Raw genomic sequence first — 22,786 nt, 5'->3', positions numbered from 1 at the left:
ACAGTACGAAGAAAGTTATCTCATAAACACTGAAGATTACATTCAATCTGAACCAAGACAGTATCTGCAGTATTTCAGCTGCTTGTAAAGGTGGAGCAGCGATGACATCATATCCTGTTTCCAGTCTGAACAGTGCTCACCTGACTGTTCTCTGGCCATTAAAAGATTGTCAAATCCCTTTCATGAGACATAAAGGATGGAGGATAATCACCTCTACTCTGGATTATGTGCTGTTGGGTGTGTAATTGGGATTTAGGCAGAAGGCTGTGTGTGTGTGATATGAGATGACATCACAGGCATCACACTCGCTTTCTGTCACTGATGCTCATGAGATATCAGACATTCATGTTCCTGAGTACATCTGAGGAAGTGTGATGTTTGCTGAAGTCTGTGTGTTTCCTGTGAATCAGTGCAGGATCTGGAAGAGCTCCAGTGTGTGTGTGTGTGTGTGTGTGCGTGTGTGTGTGTGTGTTTGTGCATTATATAAAGGCACCATAAAGGCACAATTTTGAGTTGTCTAGAGTAATCTAATATAGATATGAGCAGCAGATACGACTTAAAGGAAGAGCATCCATTGATGAGACACTGATGCAGTGCTACATTTCTCCATCTATATCTCAGATGGCTTAAACTATTCCTTGAACAGATCAACACGTCATGTTAACCCCTGAGGTCTGTTTGAATGAACACTGCTGTAGGAAGTCTGGCTCCTGTGTGTAGCAGAATGACTATAATGTTATATCACAAGTGATTTAAAAAAAAATACTAATGGTGTATATTTGTTTTTTTGTTCAACATTCAAAGAACAATCGTTTATATACTGGAAATATAACATGATTAATGTGTGTGTGTTGTTTTAATCTTATCTAATCCATTGAATGAAATCTAATTAGTAGAAATGCTCCTAAGTGTTTCTGACCCCCTCTGTGTCTAGTTTGAGCGATCGGATCACAAACACATCACTATGAGCACCAGCACTAGAGATGATTGACAGCTCAACATGATGGACGTGTGTTCTGCAGTGTTTCTGTCTGTGATCCGCAGGGAAGAGCTGCTTTTAGACGCGTGACATTTCCACAGCGCTCAGTCATGAATGTTTAAGTAGACTCACAGCAGGACGCCAAAAACAACAGAGCTGCAAATAATGAGGAAAGCCTGTGAAAAAAGCCCCTTCAGCAGACAGAGGAATCAGTGTGTGTGTGTTTAATGCTGAGTGCTACATTAAGATCCCGCTCCACATTCATTTCAGAGGCCGTATAAAAGTGTGCACATTTCCTACCTAATACTCCTTTTGTCATTTAAGCTTCATCCATTGTTATTCAAATGCTAGAACAAAACATATAGTTGGTTTCCCAAGTAAAAACTGCCAAATATCATTCACACGGTGTTACGTAATGATATCAATATTTACTGAACAGGAGTAAAATCTCTTTACTCCACTACTCTAACAACAGACCATGCAAAAACACCAATATATTATGTTTTTATATATATTATATATATATATATATATATATATATATATATATATATATATATATATATATTGCCAAGTGAAACATTAAAGCATTGCAAACAACAATATAATTTAAAAAAGTACTTTCATTGTAAATGATGCAAGCATACAGAATACAAATTTCCTTTGGTTTTCTTATGCATGTTATTATTTACATTTTTAAATAAAATGTATCAACATTAATTTACACACACACACACACACACACACACACATATATATCACTTATATATATATATATAAGCAAAACTTATTGTGCCTTATAAGATTAACTAAATTGTCAGTTTTATGCATTCATTTAATTTCTATTATTTTTGATAATAAATTTGTATTCAATCATAAATTAAATAAAAAATAGATGATACTTCACATTTTTCACGGCACTGTTGTTGTTAAAATTTTAATGAATCCACTGGTAAAGCAAGTATGAATTTGATTTGACTTGTTTTTTGACTAGTCAAATTGAATGAAAGAATTAAGATGAAATCCAGAGTCCTAGATGACTGAAACCACCAGTGCTGTGTTAGCGTCACTGAGACAGTGTATCTATGTTTGACTCTTTCTTTTTCTTCTTAATTTCAAAGTTAATAATTTTAATTGTGTTTAACTGCCATTTTTAGTTTTGTTTGTCTATATAACAGACTTCACACACACACACACACACACACACACAGATGTGTGTATCTGTTGTGTTGACGCTGCAGGTTTAATGTAGTTTCACACTGTGCTCATAACTGCTGTAAATGAGTGAAGGCCTCAGTGTGGACGCGGCCAGTGTGTGTTCAGCTCCAGCTCCATGCTGCAAAAACTTTATTTTTAGACACTAAACCAAACCAAACCAGGCCAGCACGCACACACACACACACACACACACACACACACACTTAAATGTGTTTCCTTCCGCCGTCACACACCCTACATAATCACACAAATACATAATTCTGTGTTTGTCCTGTAATTCAGTCTGACTCAAACCTACAATTCACTCACACACACACACACACACACACACACAGACACACACACACACACACAGGCTGAATGTGTTGCTGGGGGGCATGTGTTTCCATGCTCAGCGGCTCGCCCTGATGACATCACACTCAGTCCAGCTCTAACACGCCTAACACAGAACATCACGCCTAGATCAGCACATCTGAAGACATTTACTTTACAATTAAACACATTTAAACTCCTCCGATTTCTAGTCAAATAAGCCATAATAATGATGATAATGTTTTAAAGTGTTTCTGTCATAAGTTTAATGTGTATTTAATGTTTTAATATAAGACGATGAGATTTGTATGGAGGAGAATGAACACAGACAGCGATCCCTGATGAAGAACTCAAACTCTACCCCGTGTGTCGTGTGTTCCTCTCAAAGACTCAGACACACAGTGTGTGTGATGTGATGTGTTACCTGTGTGACGCCAGCAGATGAACCCAGCGCTCTCCTCACACTCACACTCATTCAGTCCAGCAGTCCAGAGCCCAGCGAGAGAAGTACAGCACATCTCTCTCTGGAGCACACACACACACACACACACAGAGGACCAGATGAATCCTGCGCTGATGTGAGTGTGAGGGCATGTTCAGACACACACACACACACACACACATACAGGACGAGATGAATCCTGATGTGAGTGTGTGTGAGGGCATGTTCAGACACACACACACACACACACACACACAGAGGACCAGATGAATCCTGATGTGAGTGTGTGTGAGGGCATGTTCAGACACACACACACACACACACACACATACAGGACGAGATGAATCCTGCGCTGATGTGTGTGTGTGTGAGGGCATGTCCAGACACAAACACACACTACAGATCAAACTGTTAGACACACAAAAGAAGATGTGTTGAAGAACGCTGGTATCCAAACAGACTCACACACTCTCTCTCTCTCTCTCTCTCTCTCTCTCTCTCACACACACACACACACACACACACTGAAGATCAAACTGTTAGACACACAAAAGAAGGTAACCAAACATCCATTGACTTCCATTGAGTGAAAGGAACTAGCGTGGAGCTCAGAGGAGACCAGCAGCTGTTCAGTCAACACTGTTCAGATCAGAAGAAACAAACTCTTAAAGGTTTGGATCGACATCACAGAACTTTCATCTCTTTAATTAATACATACTGTAAATATTTGCTCTGAAATGGTGATTTTGATGAGACGAACAGTCATTGTAGTAAAATCAGTAAAATCCAGATAAAAGAACATGCTTTGACCACAGTTTTCACTAAACAGTGTGTGTGTGAGAGATCTGGAGATGCGTCTAGAGCTCAATCTACTGCAGCTCAGCAGTGTTTATTACACAGAGCTCAAAATCTCCCTCCGGGCAGGTCCAGGGATATCAGCAACGGGGGGAAACTTTAGCTTAGACTAGTGGTCAACCATGAGCCTGGGACTCTGCAGAGTTTCTCCAAACAGCCATAAACCCCACACGAGTGTCTAGGGCTGATTTACACAATGTGGAAAAATATATGAATCATAAAAATGCATTTACAGCTCAAGGCAGAATGATATTGTAATACTGGGTTAATAAAGAAAAAGTAAGGTTGTTCACTTTATAGAGTCAGTCAGCATTAAAGACCTAAAAACTGCTAATGAAATATGACATCTGTGTGTTCTGCATGTCTCTGTGTGAATGAATGTCTATTATACACACACTCATATTAGAATACAGTTGCTACATTGTTCTTCCATATTTTAATTTAAACTAAACCTCTGTTATAAAGGGATTGTTACATTTTCATTTGACTATATTTTTAAGGTTTAATTAAACTGAATGTTTTATGCCTTCATTTGATTAAGACAATTTTGATAATACATTTGATATTAAATCATACGACCAGAAAATAATTAAATAAAACTAACAACATGGCTAAAAAAAGTAAAGCTTTATAAAATATATTAATTGTTAATTTTTTTTTTTACTTTTTCTGATCTGATGATTTCTTCGTCAAACGGTAAATAGATTTTAACGGTGAAAACACAGAGGAAAAATATTACATAATGTAGTTCATTATTTCTTTCTCTTGATTTTGCTGGCTGCTTCTTGCTGATCGTCGCTCAGTTTCCCACGTGCACAGAGTAATAAATGCAGAAGTGAGGCGTCCGACCACAGAATGATCATGTGACGCTCTGAGCTCAGTCTCTGGCTGATGTGTGTGTGTGTGTGTCTGTTGTTCTGAATGATGGTAAGTCTAGAGGTGTTTTATGAGTGCTGTTCTTCACTGCGGTTCACACTGTGACACGGTTCATACTGGATTATCATACACTTACTGTGATTGACACATCAGAGGTGCTGGTGACCTGTGTGAGTGACCTCACGTGACCTTCTGCAGTGCATCTGCACACTACACACACACGCACACGCACACACACACAGACACACACACACACACATGAAATGAGCAAGTGCTTGCTCTGTTGCCATTTCAAGCTAGGTTTACTGGACCTATAACAAATATCTTTAAACACACCTGATCGTCTGAAGAAAGCACAGGTTTGTCATGTTAGTTTACTGAATGACTCCTGTGTGGTCTCTATTACTCTACTGACGTCATGGATCTAGCTGTCCCAGAAACATCTGTAGAGATGGAGGAGAGTGGTCCTTCTCGAGGTGTAGTGGAAGAGCGCCTTAATAACTCTGATGTTCCCACCCAAACTCATGTCATTGAGCATGACTGATGTTGATAAGGCTCAACCTATAAAACAACATCCATATCGAGTAAACCCTTTAAAAAGGATGTTTCTTCAGAAAGAGGAGGATTGTTTAATTGCTTATAATTTAGCAGAACCCAGTTATAGTTCTTGGAGCTCTCCCTGCACTGTAGTGCATAAGCCTGATAATTCATATCGGTTTTGTTCTGATTACAGGGAACGTGACACTTTGACAAAGCCTGATTGTTTCCCTCTACCCAGATTTGACGACTGTGTAGAGTTTGTAGGTTCTGCACGGTTTGTCAACCACAGTAAATGTGGTTATTGCCCTCCCGTGCTGAAGCACTATCTGCTTTTATTAGCCCTGATGGTTTTCTCCAGTATACAGTTATGCCTTTCGGAGTCTGAAGTGCTCCCGCTACATTTCAGCGTCTAGTTAATCGAGTGTTGTCTGGGTTAGCAGGATGTGAAGCTTATTTGGACGGTGTTGTTCTGTACAGTTCTTCTTGGTCTGAACACCTTGCACACATTAGAGAACGTTTTGAGCATTTGGCTAAAGCAAACTCGACTGTAAATCTTGCTAAATGTGAATTTGGCAAGGCTACAGTGACGCACTTGGGTAAGGTGATTGGAGGAGGGTGAAAAACCTATCAATGCCAAAGTTGAAGCTGTCTGTAGTTTCTCCACTCCCACCACTCGATGTGAATTACAACCGTTTCTTGGGATGGTGGGCTACTATAGAGAGATTTGACAAAACTTTGTGGATGTAGTTGCACCTTTAAGCTCCATCTGTGGTCATATCGGTGTTTACACCGACCACAATCCACTAACTTTCCTGGATCGAATACGTGGCAAAAATCTAATTATTATGAGGTGAAGCCTTATTTTACAAGCTTTCCACCTACAGATTAAACACATTCGTAAGAGATCTCCGTAGTGTTGAGTATATCTTTCTCTTCTCTCTCTTTGTTTTCTTTCTCTCTCTCCCTCTCTCTCTCTCTAGTTTCCTCTATGATGTCCCAGGGACCAGAGGTCTGGGAGTGAAATGAAGTGGAATTAATGGAGATGAGTATTAACATTTTTTGTATACAATGTTATTATATTTAAATGATTGTTTTTATTGGTATGTTTTTTCTTGTTTTCTTTTGTCGGTTTTGTCGGTGTGCCGACCCTAAGTCTTCGCCTGATCCTATTGGATGGAGTGTGGCAGCTCCTGATTGGTCTTCTGTTAATTGTTCATTAGGAGCATGTGTAAGTGTGTTAGCTGTTCTGTGGGGAGGTGTCTCTGGAGTGGCTCTGGTTTCAATGTAAGAACTCGTTGATTATGCTAACCTCTGTTCCCCTTGCATTTCGTATAACACGTAGTTAAAGTTTTGTTGTGACATTTATTTTCCTTGGTTTTTCCATATTACCCCTAGACTTCTGTTTATTATTATCACTGACTGCTGTAGTATTAGTTTAGAGCCATGTGATGATCTGTGTGTACACTGAACCACTCACTGCAGTCAGATCATGAGTGCTGCAACAGCGCCCTCTGCTGAGCTCAACACACACACACGCACACAGACAGAGACACTCACTCACACACACACACACACTCACACAGAGACACACACGCACAGGGACACACACAGACAGAGACACTCACTCACACACACACACACACACACACACACACACACGCACACACACACACACACACACACACACACAGCTGCAAAGACTAAAGCCTAAATATTGTAAATAACACTTTTATCATTTACTCCACTTTGTTAAGCAGGTCTCTCATCAGATGAGAAGCGCCACAGCTCTGAAAGATAAAGCCGTGCTTTCCGAGGAGACGGAAGTTTAACCCAGAATACAGGGGTCATGTATTCCAACAAATTAAATTCAACATTTCAAGAAGGTTACCAATGGTTATGTAATAGTCCTCTAGGCCAGGGGTGTGTTAGAATATATCAAGTAGATGTAAATAAGCTATTCCTGAAAATTAATTATACAGAATAGAGAACTGAACAGTAAGTGCTATTAAATATTACATACAATAAAAAAGGTCCTAGAAATGCAGTCCTGAAACTTAAGTCTCTGGTACTTTAGGATCAAGCTTCACAAAATGAAGATATTGTATGGGTTTTTGTCAGTGGGGTTCTGGTGTTGTTTGGGGCTCTACTGTTAAACAGTTGAAACATTCTTTTCTGTCCCGCAGAAGAAATCAAAGTCATACTGGTTTGGATCAACAAAGATGTCATGACTGCAGTCACATGATCATTAATTCTGGATTCTGGATACTGAAACAGAGTGTAAAGTAGCAAACGTCAAACCCTGACTCTGATCTGAATTAAAAACTATATTATTAATTTATTTAGAAGGATTATCCATGTCAATTGGATTTTAATAATCCACTTATTTATATAGGGTCACAGGGATGATCCAGTTATTTTCCCAAAGAAGCTGCAGATGAGGTTATGAGTCAGAGGCGTTTGTTAAATCACACACACACACACACACACACACACACATGAGCGTGTAGTTCAGGGGCTCGTCTGATGTCTGTCATGTGACACACTGAGACGTGTCCAGACGGTTTACACAGTAATGTAGATCCTCATCCGCTGGGATGTATGAACCCAGCATGCATTTCAAGACATACTAAACAAGCAGAGTACACAATGATCCCTGCTCCTCAAAGCGCTAATCATCATCATCATCATCATCCTCATCACTCGATCAATCCATCAGACACCACTGAGAGTAAACCTCCCCGTGATATGACAGACGCCATCATACCATCCACGTATTCCTGTCTGGAAATACAGTTACTGCTCAAGTAAGATACGACAGCAAGTCGAAACTTGTGAAAGACTCTGTACTGAATGTGCACTGTAGAGCATTACATATACTTAAGAATTACGAGAATTGCAGATAATGCATGAAATAACAGGCCACTTAAGTGACATAGAGATATTTTCATGACACTTTTAAAAAGCACACTTTGTAATATCGATTGAAAAGTTACTTTTCATTTAAATTAATGTTCTAATAATCGTTTGTTGTTATAAAGGAGTACACTTGTTATGATTTGTTGATTAACATAATATTTTCAAAATGCAACTTGATCATTATGAATGTGTCATTACAAATATATTTAAATATGACTTCTGTACTTTTCAGTATATTCAGCAGCACTTTAACCATGCTTCAAAGACAATAGAAGTATTTCTGAAATATTTATAGATTAAAAAAAAGAACTTTAAAATTCAGCTAAATGTATTTAATGTGATTGCAAATGACACTCAGTTAAGTTCCCAAAGCATTATACTCAGTTTGCATTCAATTTAACACTTCAAGGCCTGGTTTCATAAACAGGTCTTAGCATAAGCTAGGATTAGGCCATAATTCAATTAGGACATTGAAGTCGTTTTTATAACCATGCTTTAGAAAAAAAGCATTACTGGTGTGCATCTTAAGACAAAACACTGACATGTTTTAAGATCAATCAGTGTGAGTTTCTTTCAGCTGAAACTAGGACTAGGCTTCATCCTTGTGTGTGAAACTGGGGCTGAGTGTATTATTTGTGTAAAAGCTGAAAGGGCCAGCAGCGTGTCTCTCTGAGGAGATGTGGATGAAGCTCGAGTGCTGTGTGACACCAGATCATCACGCTCAGACACTGAGATCACACTGAAGACGCAGAGTCAAACCACATCCAGCCGCTACTTCACCACTAAATTACTAGATATCAGAGATCACCTATCGAAAACAAGAGCTGTTTCACATGAGCTAGCATTACTGTCACACTTACCTCCAAATACTGCACAATTACAATTATATTCAGTGAAATGTGACCTGAGCATGATCATATGAAACACTAGTAGACTGAAGACTGACTGAAATACTAGTAGAAATATCCTCTTTTCTGCCCCAAGACTATCAATGAAGAACCGGTGAAGTGCATGATTCATTCAGCACCCAAACGGCAAATATACTGACCGTTCCTAAACCGGCTTCCTAATCACGGTCTATTAGACATGACAGACTAGCATGTATTCTGAAGCCCAGCGAGCATCACAGACTCATGTTGACTCACGCTGGTGGAGTTGGTCCGGATCAGGCCGTGGTTGTGGTTCTGCTGTTCTCTGAACTGAAGTCCTGCCAAGTGTTTCTCCAGAGCCGCCCAGTCCATTGGTGGAAGTTGGGTTTCCTCCACCTCTTCCTCTCTGTATGTTCCCAGCCTGGTCCTGCCTCCCACCGCACTGGATTCCCGTCCCGTGACGCCGCTCCCATGGCTGGGTTTGGCTAAAGTCTTGCCCTCGCTGGGCAGGATGGAGTTGGCGTTCTGCTTCAGCTCCTCTTGTATGGAGGTGCTGGTGCCGTGACCCGGGAGAGGTCCGGCGGGTGTTTTGGCGCTCTGGAGCTCCTCCGCCAGGCTGCGGCGGTTAACTGAGCTCTGGCTGACGTCCTGATGCTGGGAGTCTGTGTAGCTCCGGCCGTACTCCCTCTCCCAGTCCAGCAGCGCTCTCTTACTGTACTGCTGGAAGTCCTCGTCCTCCTCGTAGTCCTCCAGACCGGCCAGCTCCAGACTGGGAGAGGACTTGTACTCGGAGCAGGGCGTCACCTTGTTTGAGTTGGACTCGGAGCTGGAGCGACTGGAGGAATCGCTGCCCAGATCCATGCCATCCTCCCGGTAATCCTGAAGAAACAAACACCACACATTAGAGACATCCACTGCTGAAAACCCTTCCCAACCCTTGTGCTGTGCTGGACATCCTGCATTATTACTCCGCATCATGGTCAAGAGTGTCAAGCCTTTAGAAATCACTTGTATTTTCAGCAAATCTTGTTTTCTGCCAATTAACACAGGTTTGAGTTTCTTTTAGGAACTGATTGATGATTGGCTTGACTGACCTGAGCTCACGAACCTCTGCTTTTGAGTGAAAAAAACATTATTTTGATCGTTCTGGCATTTTTATTAATTTTTTTTTAATTGGGAAGTACTTATACCCCATGTGAGCAAAAGTCAGTTAGTTTTAGGCGAATGTGATTATCATTTTCAAGAAAGAAACCCATCTCTGGGTCAGAATGACCAGAACACAACATGAGGGTTATATTATTATAAAGAAAGATCAAGTGCTGAGGCAGTCATGCACCCTATTACAGCCCAATTCATTTATTACAGAAACCAATTATAGCTTTGATCACCATATTCACGAGTCCTCTACCCAACAGAACAAGCTCACTGTTCTTCAGTGTTTTGTGCTCTTCATCATTTCTTTTCTAAAACATTTGGGCATCAGACTGTATATCATACAAATAAAGATACCATCAACTTTGATAAGATCGTCCTAAATTCCAGCCCTTGCATAGATGCATGCATGCAAACACACACACGCACGCACGCACGCACACACACACTATAAGTGAAGAATGTGCACATTTCAGGAAACTGGAGGACTGACATGGTGACGATCATGAGTCTGAACTGATCTGGAGTCAGTCGATGTGAAGCAGCTGAAGAAAGCAGGAACGTGAAGGCAGGGAAAACCTCCACATCAAGAAAACCTTTCAGAGCAACTACAACTGATGTAACAGCACTAAACTATCACTGCCATTATAATCTAAATGGCCAGTGTGCTGCTGTAAAGCCTTTAAATATGTAAATGTATATTTTATTTCAAGTAACAAGATGACTTTTATTTAATTTCAGATTTAGTTAACTACAATGATATTTTGTTTTATTCCAATCGGTTTCATTTGATTTAAAGAAATGTTTTATATGCTAGCCTATATAAATAAACTTGACTTGCCTATAATAACCCTGTGTTCCAGCACTTTATTATGAATGCTCGTCTCAAATAACATGCTTTTATTTATGAATATGTGTGAATTAAATGTATGGGTTACTTATTTCAGTAACTTGAGACCATTGCATCAGATCAGATCAAGAAGAAGCGGAGTTAAATTCCTATTAAATCATAAATGATATTTTTACAAATAGCTTAATCCACAGTATTTCAGTAGAACAGGGCTATCTAAGAACACATGCCAAATCTGATTTATTTCTACTGCTAGGGGGCGCTATTACTATCACTTTTCACTACACACTGTACTATTACTGTGATCTCTGGCACCTTCTGCTGCCATGCCTTCAGAGGCTTTAAGTGCACTGTGTGTAGAACAGTCAGGCCAATAATCAGATCAGTCACTTACTGGATTTGACAGAGAATTACACAGATTTCTGTCATATTATTGAGAAAGAAAGACAAATGTAAGTGAGCAACATGTTTAACTTCTAAAGCGAACACACACACAAACAGCACAATGCTGCCACATGGGACTTCCTTCCTGGCACAGTAACACACACTTCCTGAACACTCTTCACCTGAACCGGATGTGTGGGATTTGCCTTTCACTGCCAAACAGTCGAGAATTAAACTCCTTCAGAACAGCACAGCTATTACAATGTACTAGAATAACACATCGGAACACACACACACACACACACACACACACACACACACACATATATATACATATATATGTGTGTGTGTGTGTGTGTGTGGCTCAATGAATGAATGAATGAATGAGTTCAAATGTTAAACATCTCTTTTTTTCTGCTTCATCTCTTCATATTCGTTTGATGGTGCTGTCCCATTGAAAACATCATGATATATAAATGTAATGACACATCATGTATGTGTGTGTGTGGATTATGTAGATCATTGTATTATGTAATTGTATAATATTGAGTATATCATGTGACCATGATTGAACACTCACGGCTCATATACATCCATCAAAACCTGTCCTTTATGAAGCTTTATGATCAACTACAGGCTCTTTGTGCAGTCGCTTTATAAAATAAATGCTCTTTTTAAAGGCTCTTACATCGACACTTAAGACACATTAGGAGTCCTCGCGTGATCTGTCGAGATCAGGAGCTTTAATCTCACGAGACACCGGCCTTTGCCACGCAGAGAAAAATTAAACAGAGAGAGAGAGAGTACATCAAAGAACCTTGTGCTTTGATTTACATAAGTGATTGCTTAAAGAGATTAAACACGAACATGAACGCGCTCTCTCTCTCTCTCTCTGTCTCACACACACACACACACACACACACACACACACACACACACACACATTACAGCGCGCGCACGGAAAAACTGGCAAAGCGGTACAAAATCCATCCCATTATACTGGAGTCATTGAGCTCTCTAATGACGCATGATGTCTTCATGACAGTGCATTCACTTCATCCACTCAAGCACAGCCTACACACACCCGAAGCTCGATAGTTACTCATGTGTTCAGAATAACAGTCATTCCAGTAACGTCACGCACTCCGCACCTCTCATCAAATCTCATGAAGCGCTCAATCTACGCAGATTTAAATGAACGCACGCGAGGATCTTAGTGTCAAATGATGTCATGTTTCTAAATCAGTCCTCACGCCCTCCGATGAAACACCCGGGGTCTCAGCAGCGAGGAGACGAGACTCAAACTCGTGCCCTGGCCGACATCAGCTGAGCTCCCTACGATCAGAACTTACTGTCATCTTCTCTCCGGGCTCGTCACTCTCAGGACATGCTCGTCCAGGTGAAAGCTCCAGGCGCGCGCGAGCGGAGAGCGTCCGCGGTGTAAGTCATGGCGGACCTCCGCGTCTTCTGCTTCAATCACAACACCCCGGCGCCTCTCCAGCGGCCAGACGAGATAACAGAAACCCTCCCTCTGAGGAGCTGTCTCAACACCTACTGAGCTGCCTAGCTAGACAGCATCTGTGACGTGCTCCAGATCAGCTGAGTGAGGGAGAGAGTGAGAGAGAGCGCGCGCGCGCGAGTCAACAACACTGAGCTGCCAGACGCTGAATGTCCGAAAACGCTCCAAATGGAAAACATGTTCCCAGCATTGCTGACGCCCAAAATGTAACCCCAAAATACTAATAAATGCGTTGTTCTCATTGTCCCAAAATTCTGAATTATCCCACTGTAGTATTTAATACCAACATGTCTGTGTCTGTAGGACTGACTGAAGACTGTGCCGATATTGAGTATAACGGCACTCCTCCTCCTGTGATATTGAATAAATGTAAATATTCCCGTAGTTCATTAAAGTCATGCCTCATCAGCTCCTTACTGGCCCCTTTACAGACCTTCTACTACAATGTATTCATAGTGTTATCTGTACAACTTTACAAAAAGGTTCCAGTTGTTAATATTAATGTGACCGAACAATGAACAATATTACAGTATTTATTAATCTTTGTTAATGTTAGTTAATGAAAATACAGTCATTCATTGTTAGTTCATGTTAGTTCACTGTGCATTAACTAATGTCAACAAGCACAACTTTTGACATTAATAATGTATTAGTAAATGTTGAAATTAAAGTTAACTAGGATTAATTCACTAAATGCTGTATAAGTATTGTCCATGCTTAGTTCATTAACAAAAGTAGTTAACTAATGTAAACTAATTAACCTTATTGTTAAGTGTTGCAAATCTGCAAATGATGCATTCACATAATATTCAATATGCTTTGAAATTAGATAGTCAGCATGGAATGCAAATTCACCTTATCTATTTGTGAAATGCATTTTCAGATGACTGCTCCCCATGTGAAAAGTACTGTAAGTCAAAACTACAAATACTAGAATATTTATAAAGCTTCTGTTATATTCTCGTGTCATTATTGAGTCATACACTCATTCCCACCTAAGCTCTATCTTTCAACAAGTTGCTATGGTGTGTGTGAGTTTCTGCAGCTGCAAAATGCTGTTTAAAACTAGGGTTTAAATCATTCAGCTTCCGATTTGAATCGAAGAAAGTATTAAACCTTGCCTAAATATTCTCAAATGCAACCTTAAGCTCGCATTCAGATCTGCAGATCTCCATACAATCAACAACCGAAAGACTGAACCAAGTCCCCGTCTTCTGAACTCTACTTGCTTTATTTTTATTTATTTAAAAAAAAAAATTTACAATGCATTTCACTCAGAGGTTTTTCACAGTACATTATAACAGTTCTGTTGTTACTTGTGTTACAAGACTTTAATCTTCTGTCTGCAGAAGCACTTGAAACACTTTCTGAGTGAAAAACAGAGCACTTGACAAAGTCACCCTCATCAAACAGAGCATGTGGATGTTCACTTGGTGGGGGAAATGCATTAATCTTCTGTTTTCATCTATCATCCTAATTGCTTTCCATTGTCCTTTTAGCGTGTTAAAGGAAATTGTGGTGCATGTGCTCTGATCAGAACAGAAGAAAGAATACAGCTATGCATTTCAGTTTTAGATGTATAAAGAGATGTGCACTTTTATTTAGATCAGAATGAAAGGTAAATACCAGATTAAAAGGTCTACATTTCTGTGTCTTGTAAGGATCCATTTTGATCAGGAGTGTTTATGTTGTCAGTCGCTCGTGAAGACAGCAAGTCAGTGCAGTGGAGTTAGAGACACAGCCCCTTTCTCTCTCTCTCTCAATCTCTGTTTCTCCAGGATGAGACATTACTTTTCAGGTGAAATGACTCAGATCAACGGCCTGCAGCATTCAGTGACTCCCCAGTGTTTTTCACAGCCGTCACTGTGGGCACGAGAGGAAAGACGTCACAGGAACCTCTGCCCACTGCACTCACTGACCCTACCAGCAAACACAGCGGCAGCGACTGAGACGGGAATAGCGCATCCACTCCGGCCCTGCAACGTCACTTCAGTTTTTGCATGATAACTCAGAGTTAATACACAAGAATGGTTTTGTTTGGTACTGACTCACTAGATTTACACAAGATACTATTAAAGTCTTGTGAATCAGTAACTGTGTTGAGCTTCTGTGGCAGTGGCTATTTTGCTAGCACTGCACATGGCACATGTCTTCCTCATCAGACAAACCTGATTCTGCTCATCAGATGTTTAGTAGACTCCAACGCTTCAAACTGGGTCAGATAAAGAGACATCAAAAATTGTGCAGTGTTGTAAACAGCCAAGCCACTCCACACATACAGAATACACTCTAAATGTGAGTGTAGACATCTTGATGATAAATGCCCTATCATCTCCTCTCAATTGGGTGATTATGTAAAGTTGAACTCCACAGATCTAGAGACTGAGATGTGGTCTGTCCCAAGCAGATTGGGAAACTTAGGCAAACATTTGACCAATGCACACACACATTCCTCATTTTGCTCTACACCTTCCCAACCCAAAGCTCTTTACACATGATTACACTTGAGCCCCTTTCACACTGCTCGTCGGACCCGGCAAATTGCCGGAACATTGACTCTTTTACCAGCTGTTTTGAAGGGAGATCAGCGTTCGCAACAAAAAATATGTACAAACAGTAATGAAACAGAGATCAGTTAGTTGCTCACTTTCCGTGCTGACGTTGAGATCGTTCGCTTGCTTCAGTAAAAGTATAACATGCCTAATGTACATTACACGTCACGCGCTGATGTCACGTGTTGTTACGGGATCTTTACGGGTTGTGTGTGAAAGCACGCACATATCCCGGGTCATCACTGGAAGTGTGAAAGTGCCAAATCTAGCGACCAGGGAACAATTGCCGGAACACTTTACCCCTGTATTTGCCGGAATCGCAGTGTGAAAGGGGCTAAACAGACATTTGAGCCTATACAAATGGACTTAAATTTTCATTGCTTAACTGTCAGATCTTGAAACCATGAGGAAATTGTCTTGTGCATGGGTGGCAGATGACCAGACTGAGCATGTTTCTGAGCTCATGTAGGTCCAGAGAACCCAGGCAGATCTGTTACCACCCCACTGCAACACCAAACAACTGTGAAAATTAAAGAATAACTCTTCTCAAGAATCAATTCAAAATTATCTGGCTGCACCACTTGCTTTAAAAATTTTTTATGACAGCCCCCTTTTAAAAGTGTTGTAAAACATACTGTACAATTGCATTGTTACCATACATTTGTAAGTTTATGTATTTACATTATTTTATTTTATAATATGTTATTTTTATACTCTAGATTTTGTGCACGTCAAAGCCCAGAGTCAGCTCTTTTAGGGTTAATCAGTGATCTCCTTGTAATGATAAAAACTTCCTACTCTTTCAGTTGGTAAGGCGCTAATCATGGGAGATTTTAATATTCACGTTGATAATGCAAATGATACATTAGGACTTGCGTTTACTGACCTAATAAACTCCTTTGGAGTCAAGCAAAATGTCACCGGGCCCACTCATCGTTTTAATCATACACTAGATTTAATTATATCGCATGGAATCGATCTTACTGATATAGATATTGTACCTCAAAGTGATGATATTACAGACCATTTCCTTGTATCGTGCATGCTGCGTATAACTGATATTAACTATATGTCTCAGCGATACCGTCTGGGCAGAACTATTGTTCCAGCCACCAAAGAAAGATTCGCAAATAACCTGCCTGATCTATCTCAACTGCTATTTGTACCCAAAAATACACATGAATTAGACGAAATTACTGACAACATGGGCACTATTTTCTCTAATACATTAGAAGCTGTTGCCCCAATCAAATTGAAAAAGGTTAGAGAAAAACGTACTGTACCATGGTATAACAGTAATACTCACTCTCTCAAGAAAGTAACTCGTAGTCTTGAACGCAAATGGAGAAAAACTAACTTAGAAGTTTTTAGGATTGCATTGGAAAAACAGTATGTCCAGCTATAGACAGGCTCTAAAAACTGCTAGGGCAGAGCATATACACAAACTCATTGAAAATAACCAAAACAATCCAAGGTTTTTATTTAGCACAGTGGCTAAGTTAACAAATTACCAGATGCCACCTGATTCAAATATTCCACCAACGTTAAACAGTAATGAGTTCATGAATTTCTTCACTGATAAAATAGATAACATTAGAAATACAAATAGCGGATGTAGATTCTACAGCGTCTAACACTTCAGTTTCATCCATCGCACCCAAAGATAAACTGCAGCGCTTTACAACCATAGGACAGGAAAAGCTAAATAAACTTATCACTGTATCTAAACCAACAACATGTTTATTAGATCCTGTACCCATTAAATTACTGAAAGAGCTGTTACCTGTAGCCGAAGAACCGCTTCTCAATATCATTAACTCGTCGTTAACTTTAGGACACGTCCCAAAACCATTCAAGCTGGCGGTTATCAAGCCTCTTATTAAGAAACCAAAACTAGATCCTAGTGTACTGGCAAATTATAGGCCTATTTCAAATCTTCCATTTATGTCTAAAATTTTAGAGAAAGTTGTGTCTGCTCAATTGAGCACCTTCCTGCATAAAAATGATCTGTATGAAGAATTTCAGTCAGGTTTTAGGCCCCACCATAGCACAGAAACTGCACTTGTTAAAATTACAAATGGCCTGCTCCTTGCGTCAGACCAAGGCTGCATCTCATTTCTAGTCTTACTTGATCTTAGTGCTGCGTTCGACACCATAGATCATGACATACTCATATATCGATTACAAAACTATACAGGTATTCAAGGGCAGGCTCTAAGATGGTTTAGATCCTACCTGTCCGATCGCTACCATTTTGTTTACTTAAATGGGGAGTCATCTCATTTATCATCAGTAAAATATGGAGTGCCACAAGGATCCGTCCTAGGTCCCCTTCTATTTTCAATATATATGTTGCCCCTTGGTAATATTATTAGAAAATACGGAATTAGCTTCCACTGTTATGCTGATGATACTCAGCTATATATCTCAACGAGACCAGATGAAACTTCCCAATTATCTAAGCTAACAGAGTGTGTTAAAAATGTAAAAGATTGGATGACACACAATTTTCTCCAATTAAATTCGGATAAGACAGAGATACTAATTATTGGACCAAAAAACACTACACAGAATCTTGTAGATTACAATCTGCAACTAGACGGATGTACTGTTACTTCCTCTACAGTCAGAAATCTGGGTGTTATATTAGACAGCAATTTGTCTTTTGAAAATCATATTTCCAATGTTACAAAAACTGCATTCTTCCATCTTAGAAACATTGCCAAGCTACGAAACATGTTATCTGTTTCTGATGCAGAAAAGCTAGTTCATGCATTCATGACCTCTAGACTGGACTATTGTAATGCACTTCTAGGTGGTTGTCCTGCTTCGTCAATAAACAAGCTACAGCTTGTCCAAAATGCAGCAGCTGGAGTCCTTACCAGGTCAAGAAAATATGATCATATTACCCCAATTTTACAGTCTCTGCACTGGCTACCTATTAAGTTCCGTATCAGTTACAAATTAGCATTACTTACCTATAAGGCCCTAAATGGTTTAGCTCCTGTGTACCTAACTAGCCTTCTACCACGTTACAACCCATCACGCACCCTAAGGTCACAAAACGCTGGACTTTTGGTCGTTCCTAGGATAGCAAAGTCCACTAAAGGAGGTAGAGCTTTCTCACATTTGGCTCCCAAACTCTGGAATAGCCTTCCTGATAATGTTCGGGGTTCAGACACACTCTCTCTGTTTAAATCTAGATTAAAAACACATCTCTTTCGCCAAGCATTCAAATAATGTATCTTTTTAATTGTGAGTGTAGTTGCATCTGTTCAAAGGTGCATTTTTATTCATTAACTTGGGTTAAACTAATTTTACTTTGTTGGATCAGCAGCTATGCTAATGATGTCTCTATGTGTTTCTCTGTTTCTGCTGGATCTTCATCCCGTGGTAACTAGGATTTACACAAGCTCCAGTCTGGATCCAGAACACCTGAGAAGAGATGATGCTGACCCTCAGAGGACCCCAGATGATGCTACCTTGAATCAACAAACAGAACTAACAATTATTGCTAAATGTGTGACTGAATCATATAATAACTTAATTAATAATATTGATAGTTCATCGTCTAGCTGACTACGTCTTGTATTATTATTATTATTTTTATTTTTTCTAAAATCCTGTCAAATGTGCACAAACTACTAGCTACTACTAAATATTGTAGAAACATAATTTTCTGTAAAGTTGCTTTGTAACGATTTATTTTGTAAAAAGCGCTATACAAATAAACTTGAATTGAATTGAATTGAATACTCATCCGGAAGAAGGAGGCGGGAACCGGCGCACAATCAAACAACACTTTAGTTATTCAAAATAAACACAAAACAGCCCACCAGCCCCTCACAGACGACTGATGCGCAGAAACAAAAGCAAAACATAAACTAAGATCCCAGGCCTGGTCCTCTCTCGTCCTTCACTACAGTCGCTCCAGTTTTATATCCTTCCATCTCCTACGTGGGACTCAAGACAGGCGGTGGGGCGCAGGTGTAGCTCATCTCCAATCACTACACCTGGCCTCACTCCTCATTCCCACGCCTCTCGGCCCCGCCCCACTCGCCACACTCCTCATGTTTTCTGATTCTAGAGACAATAAAATCCTGGTCCATCTAGAACTCAACACATCCTTTGATAAGGTTTGCCACAAAACTCTGCATTTCCATACCTAGGCAATAGGCAAAATGTTGTTTCTTTCGGGAAGCACAAATCACCTCCAGTCTTGTGGAGTTCCCCAAGGCTCTGTTTTAAGACCACTACATTTAATTATATACATTATTTGTAATCTATATGCCTTCTCTAGACAAAAAAAACAAAAAAACATTCTGCTTGAATAATGCTCTCCATTGGTATGCAGACAACACACAAATGTATATTTGTTCCAAGGTCAGGTCAAATTTATTCTCCCCTCCAGTCTGTATATCCTGTATCCTTGATCTTAGTTGGGAAGTGGGGATGGCTGTCAACTTCCAAGCCTGGAAAAGCTGAAGCTGTGTAACTACAGACCTCAAATGCCTTGTTGGACATTACTCTCATCTATGCCGTGACATTGTTGGTGCCCTGTTAATGCTCTCCCCTTCTGCTCATCTTATTTGAGCGATAGTGAATCTGTCATTCACAGCTTCATCTCTTCATGTTTGGATTACTGCACTAAACTGCGTCAGAGTTTACAATCTGCCCGTGTTCAAACACACACATCTCTCTTGTCCTCCACAAACCACATGGGCTTACCTTGGAGGGCCAGTGCACTGCATAGTTTAGCTCCAACCCTAATCAAACAAACCTGAGCCTGTTAATCAATGTCTTTGGGACCATTAGAAAATCCTCCAGGGCAAGATTTGAATAGCCCTGCCCTACACGGTTTAGTGCCACTCTATTTGGCCAATTTGATAAACCCCAAATCGCTTGCTCAGCTTCTCAGGTCCTATGGATCCAATGTATTAATGTTTTCCAACTTCATATTGTCTTCGGTAAGTGGCAGGGCTTTCAGTGGTACTGTCTGTAAAATTTTATCTCTACTTACATTCAAATCCTAGTCATTTGCTCAAGGTTATTGACATGTTTATGTCACAATGTGTCACACTCAGTGTTGGGTGTAACGCGTTACAAAGTAATAATATTACTTTTTTCAGTAACTAGTAGTGTAAGGCATTACTCGTCTGAAAATGGTAATATTATTACAGTTTTCCCAAGCTAGTTACTTGCGTTACATTTGCCAGTAGCACCTTCATCACACACACAAGGCGAACAGAAGGGAAGGGAAGGAGGGCATGAATGGAACAGTGATTGGTCTGGATTTGGCACGAGGTATCATTTACCATCACTGATTGGTCGACAGCCGGCAGCAGAGCGGCACGCTCAGACAGATGGGGAAAAATGGAAGCGTCAACAACGGCAAGCTCTTTTTCAGAGGAAGGTTCCCAGCAACAGAAAGCTAGTTTCGACGGGTGGAGATTCAGTAATTATTTTGTAGGAGTGCTCCGATCACGATCGGCCGCTCGTTAATGCGCATCTCAGTAAAGCCGGTTCTCTAATCAGCGGTTTATTCCATCAGGTGCGTATATTCATACAACCGTGCCAATAAACGCTGAAAATGAACTGGATTTGCGCATCTTCTCAGTTAATAACGGCTCTGTGTAGTAACAGCTGCTCTATGTGAAATCACGCACCTGATGGAATTAACCGCTGATTAGAGAACAGGTGTACTGACGAGCAGTAATATAAGTGAGTTGTGTAAACAGTGATTTATGTGACTTCAATTATTTCTTATTAAACTGAAATCGAAAAGTAAAAAGTTTTTTTTGGAAAAACCACATCCTGGTGTTAGTCTTCATATGCTGATGAATAGTGTTAACACGGATATAGAAAAATAAGGAGTGCAAGAGATTGATTCCTAATGTCAGTTTATTTTTAATTAATACTATAGTAGTTCGGTTCCCTTTACATCTTTAACTACCCGTTAATTTATCAATTGAATGGGTGACCTATCCTCATTAATAGAGCAAACATTTGCCCCCCCTGAGAGAATTGGCAGGAGCCGCCACTGATAAAGACCCTAAAGAACACTCCTCCTTTGTATGTTCTCCCTCCATCTGATGCATCTCAGGCAATCATAGAGTAATTAAGAAAAAAAGATGTAACTAGTAATATAACTAGTAATATAACTAGTTACTTTCTCCAGGGAGTAATAAAGTAAAGTAAGGCATTACTATTTTTGAGAGTAATATGTAATATGTAATATGTAATATATTACTTTTTTGAGTAACTAGCCCCAACACTGGTCATACTGTAAAAAAAAAAAAAAAAAAAGTTGCGTCAACATAAAAAAAATAGTAATGAGTGAAGCGTTCAGCATCTGCAAACTCAGACAAGTGTTAGCACAGGTTATTTTATACTTCTATTATTAGAACGTGATTGGACAATTGAGAAGGTAATAGGTGACGCTAACAATTGAGTCTTCCTGGCAGAACTTATGCTAAAGCTTCCATTTATTTTAAGTTGGGTGGACTTTAGTCCCATTTGTTAAGTTTACTCAAAAAAGAGCTTGCAATAAGTTGCCTTAATTTTTTAAGTTGGTTGACGCAACTTTTTTTTTTTTTTTTTTTTTTACAGTGCATAGATTCCAGTTTGTGCTGTGCATTCACTTTAAGTTTATAAAAGCCACTATAGAAATCAATGAGAGAGTGCAAATGTAATTTATTCATGCCTGGTCTCTGTTATGGTTATGATCTGTTTTGGTTTAGTTTTCTTTGTTTCAGTTCTTCTGCCATGTTTGTTTCAATGGTTTTGGATTTAATTAGCTCCACACCTGTTTCAGTTCTCCCAATTAATTTTCTGTCACATAAGTCTGTGTTCCTCTATGTTCCTTTGTCCTAAGCTGTCCTAATGAATGAGCCACAGAATCATTAGATTTGTCCCAGAGAAACTGATTCATTCAGGAATGAAGCAAGTGATTTTATTAATAAAACTGAATCACTCGCTCAGCTGATTCTTTCAAAATGTGGATTCATTCTGGAACAAAACAGCACCATTGCTCACAGACTCACAACTCTTCTGCTGTGGATTTATGTTAGTGGTTATTTATACTAAGTGGAAATAATGATAGATTCTATTTACAGTAAGAGCAAATACCAGCATATTCTATTAACACTAGGTAAAAATAGTATTTTCTAGGCAATAAGTGGTGTGATTGGTTTACCATCCCAGTTACTTAAAAAATACTCTCATTCTTTATTAATATTAACATTTAAACATAAAAATAAAAATCTAAACATTAACATATATATGAGATAACATAATTAATGGACAACTATGCTATATCTGGG

General features: G+C 39.7%; 1 protein-coding gene across 3 annotated transcripts in view; it reads right to left on the bottom strand.

Annotated features, from left to right (window-relative positions):
• LOC113058237 (schwannomin-interacting protein 1) overlaps positions 1-22,786 on the bottom strand; it is a 206,300-nt gene that overhangs the window by 22,713 nt on the left and 160,801 nt on the right. The window contains exons 1-2 of one of the 3 annotated variants that reach the window (XM_026225941.1): positions 12,746-13,045; positions 9,284-9,886 (exon numbers count right to left, since the gene is read on the bottom strand). In XM_026225941.1, the coding sequence (XP_026081726.1) occupies positions 9,284-9,886; positions 12,746-12,751 (609 nt within the window). In that variant the 5' untranslated portion in view covers positions 12,752-13,045. Of the gene's footprint in view, positions 1-2,933; positions 3,033-9,283; positions 9,887-12,745; positions 13,046-22,786 lie in introns of those variants that run through there. The other 2 variants (XM_026225940.1, XM_026225942.1) reach the window with 2 other exon arrangements.

Source organism: Carassius auratus, chromosome 40 (assembly GCF_003368295.1).
Source record: "Carassius auratus strain Wakin chromosome 40, ASM336829v1, whole genome shotgun sequence".
In the NCBI taxonomy this organism is placed as follows: Eukaryota; Metazoa; Chordata; class Actinopteri; order Cypriniformes; family Cyprinidae; genus Carassius; species Carassius auratus.
This window is presented reverse-complemented; position numbering and strand designations above follow the sequence as displayed.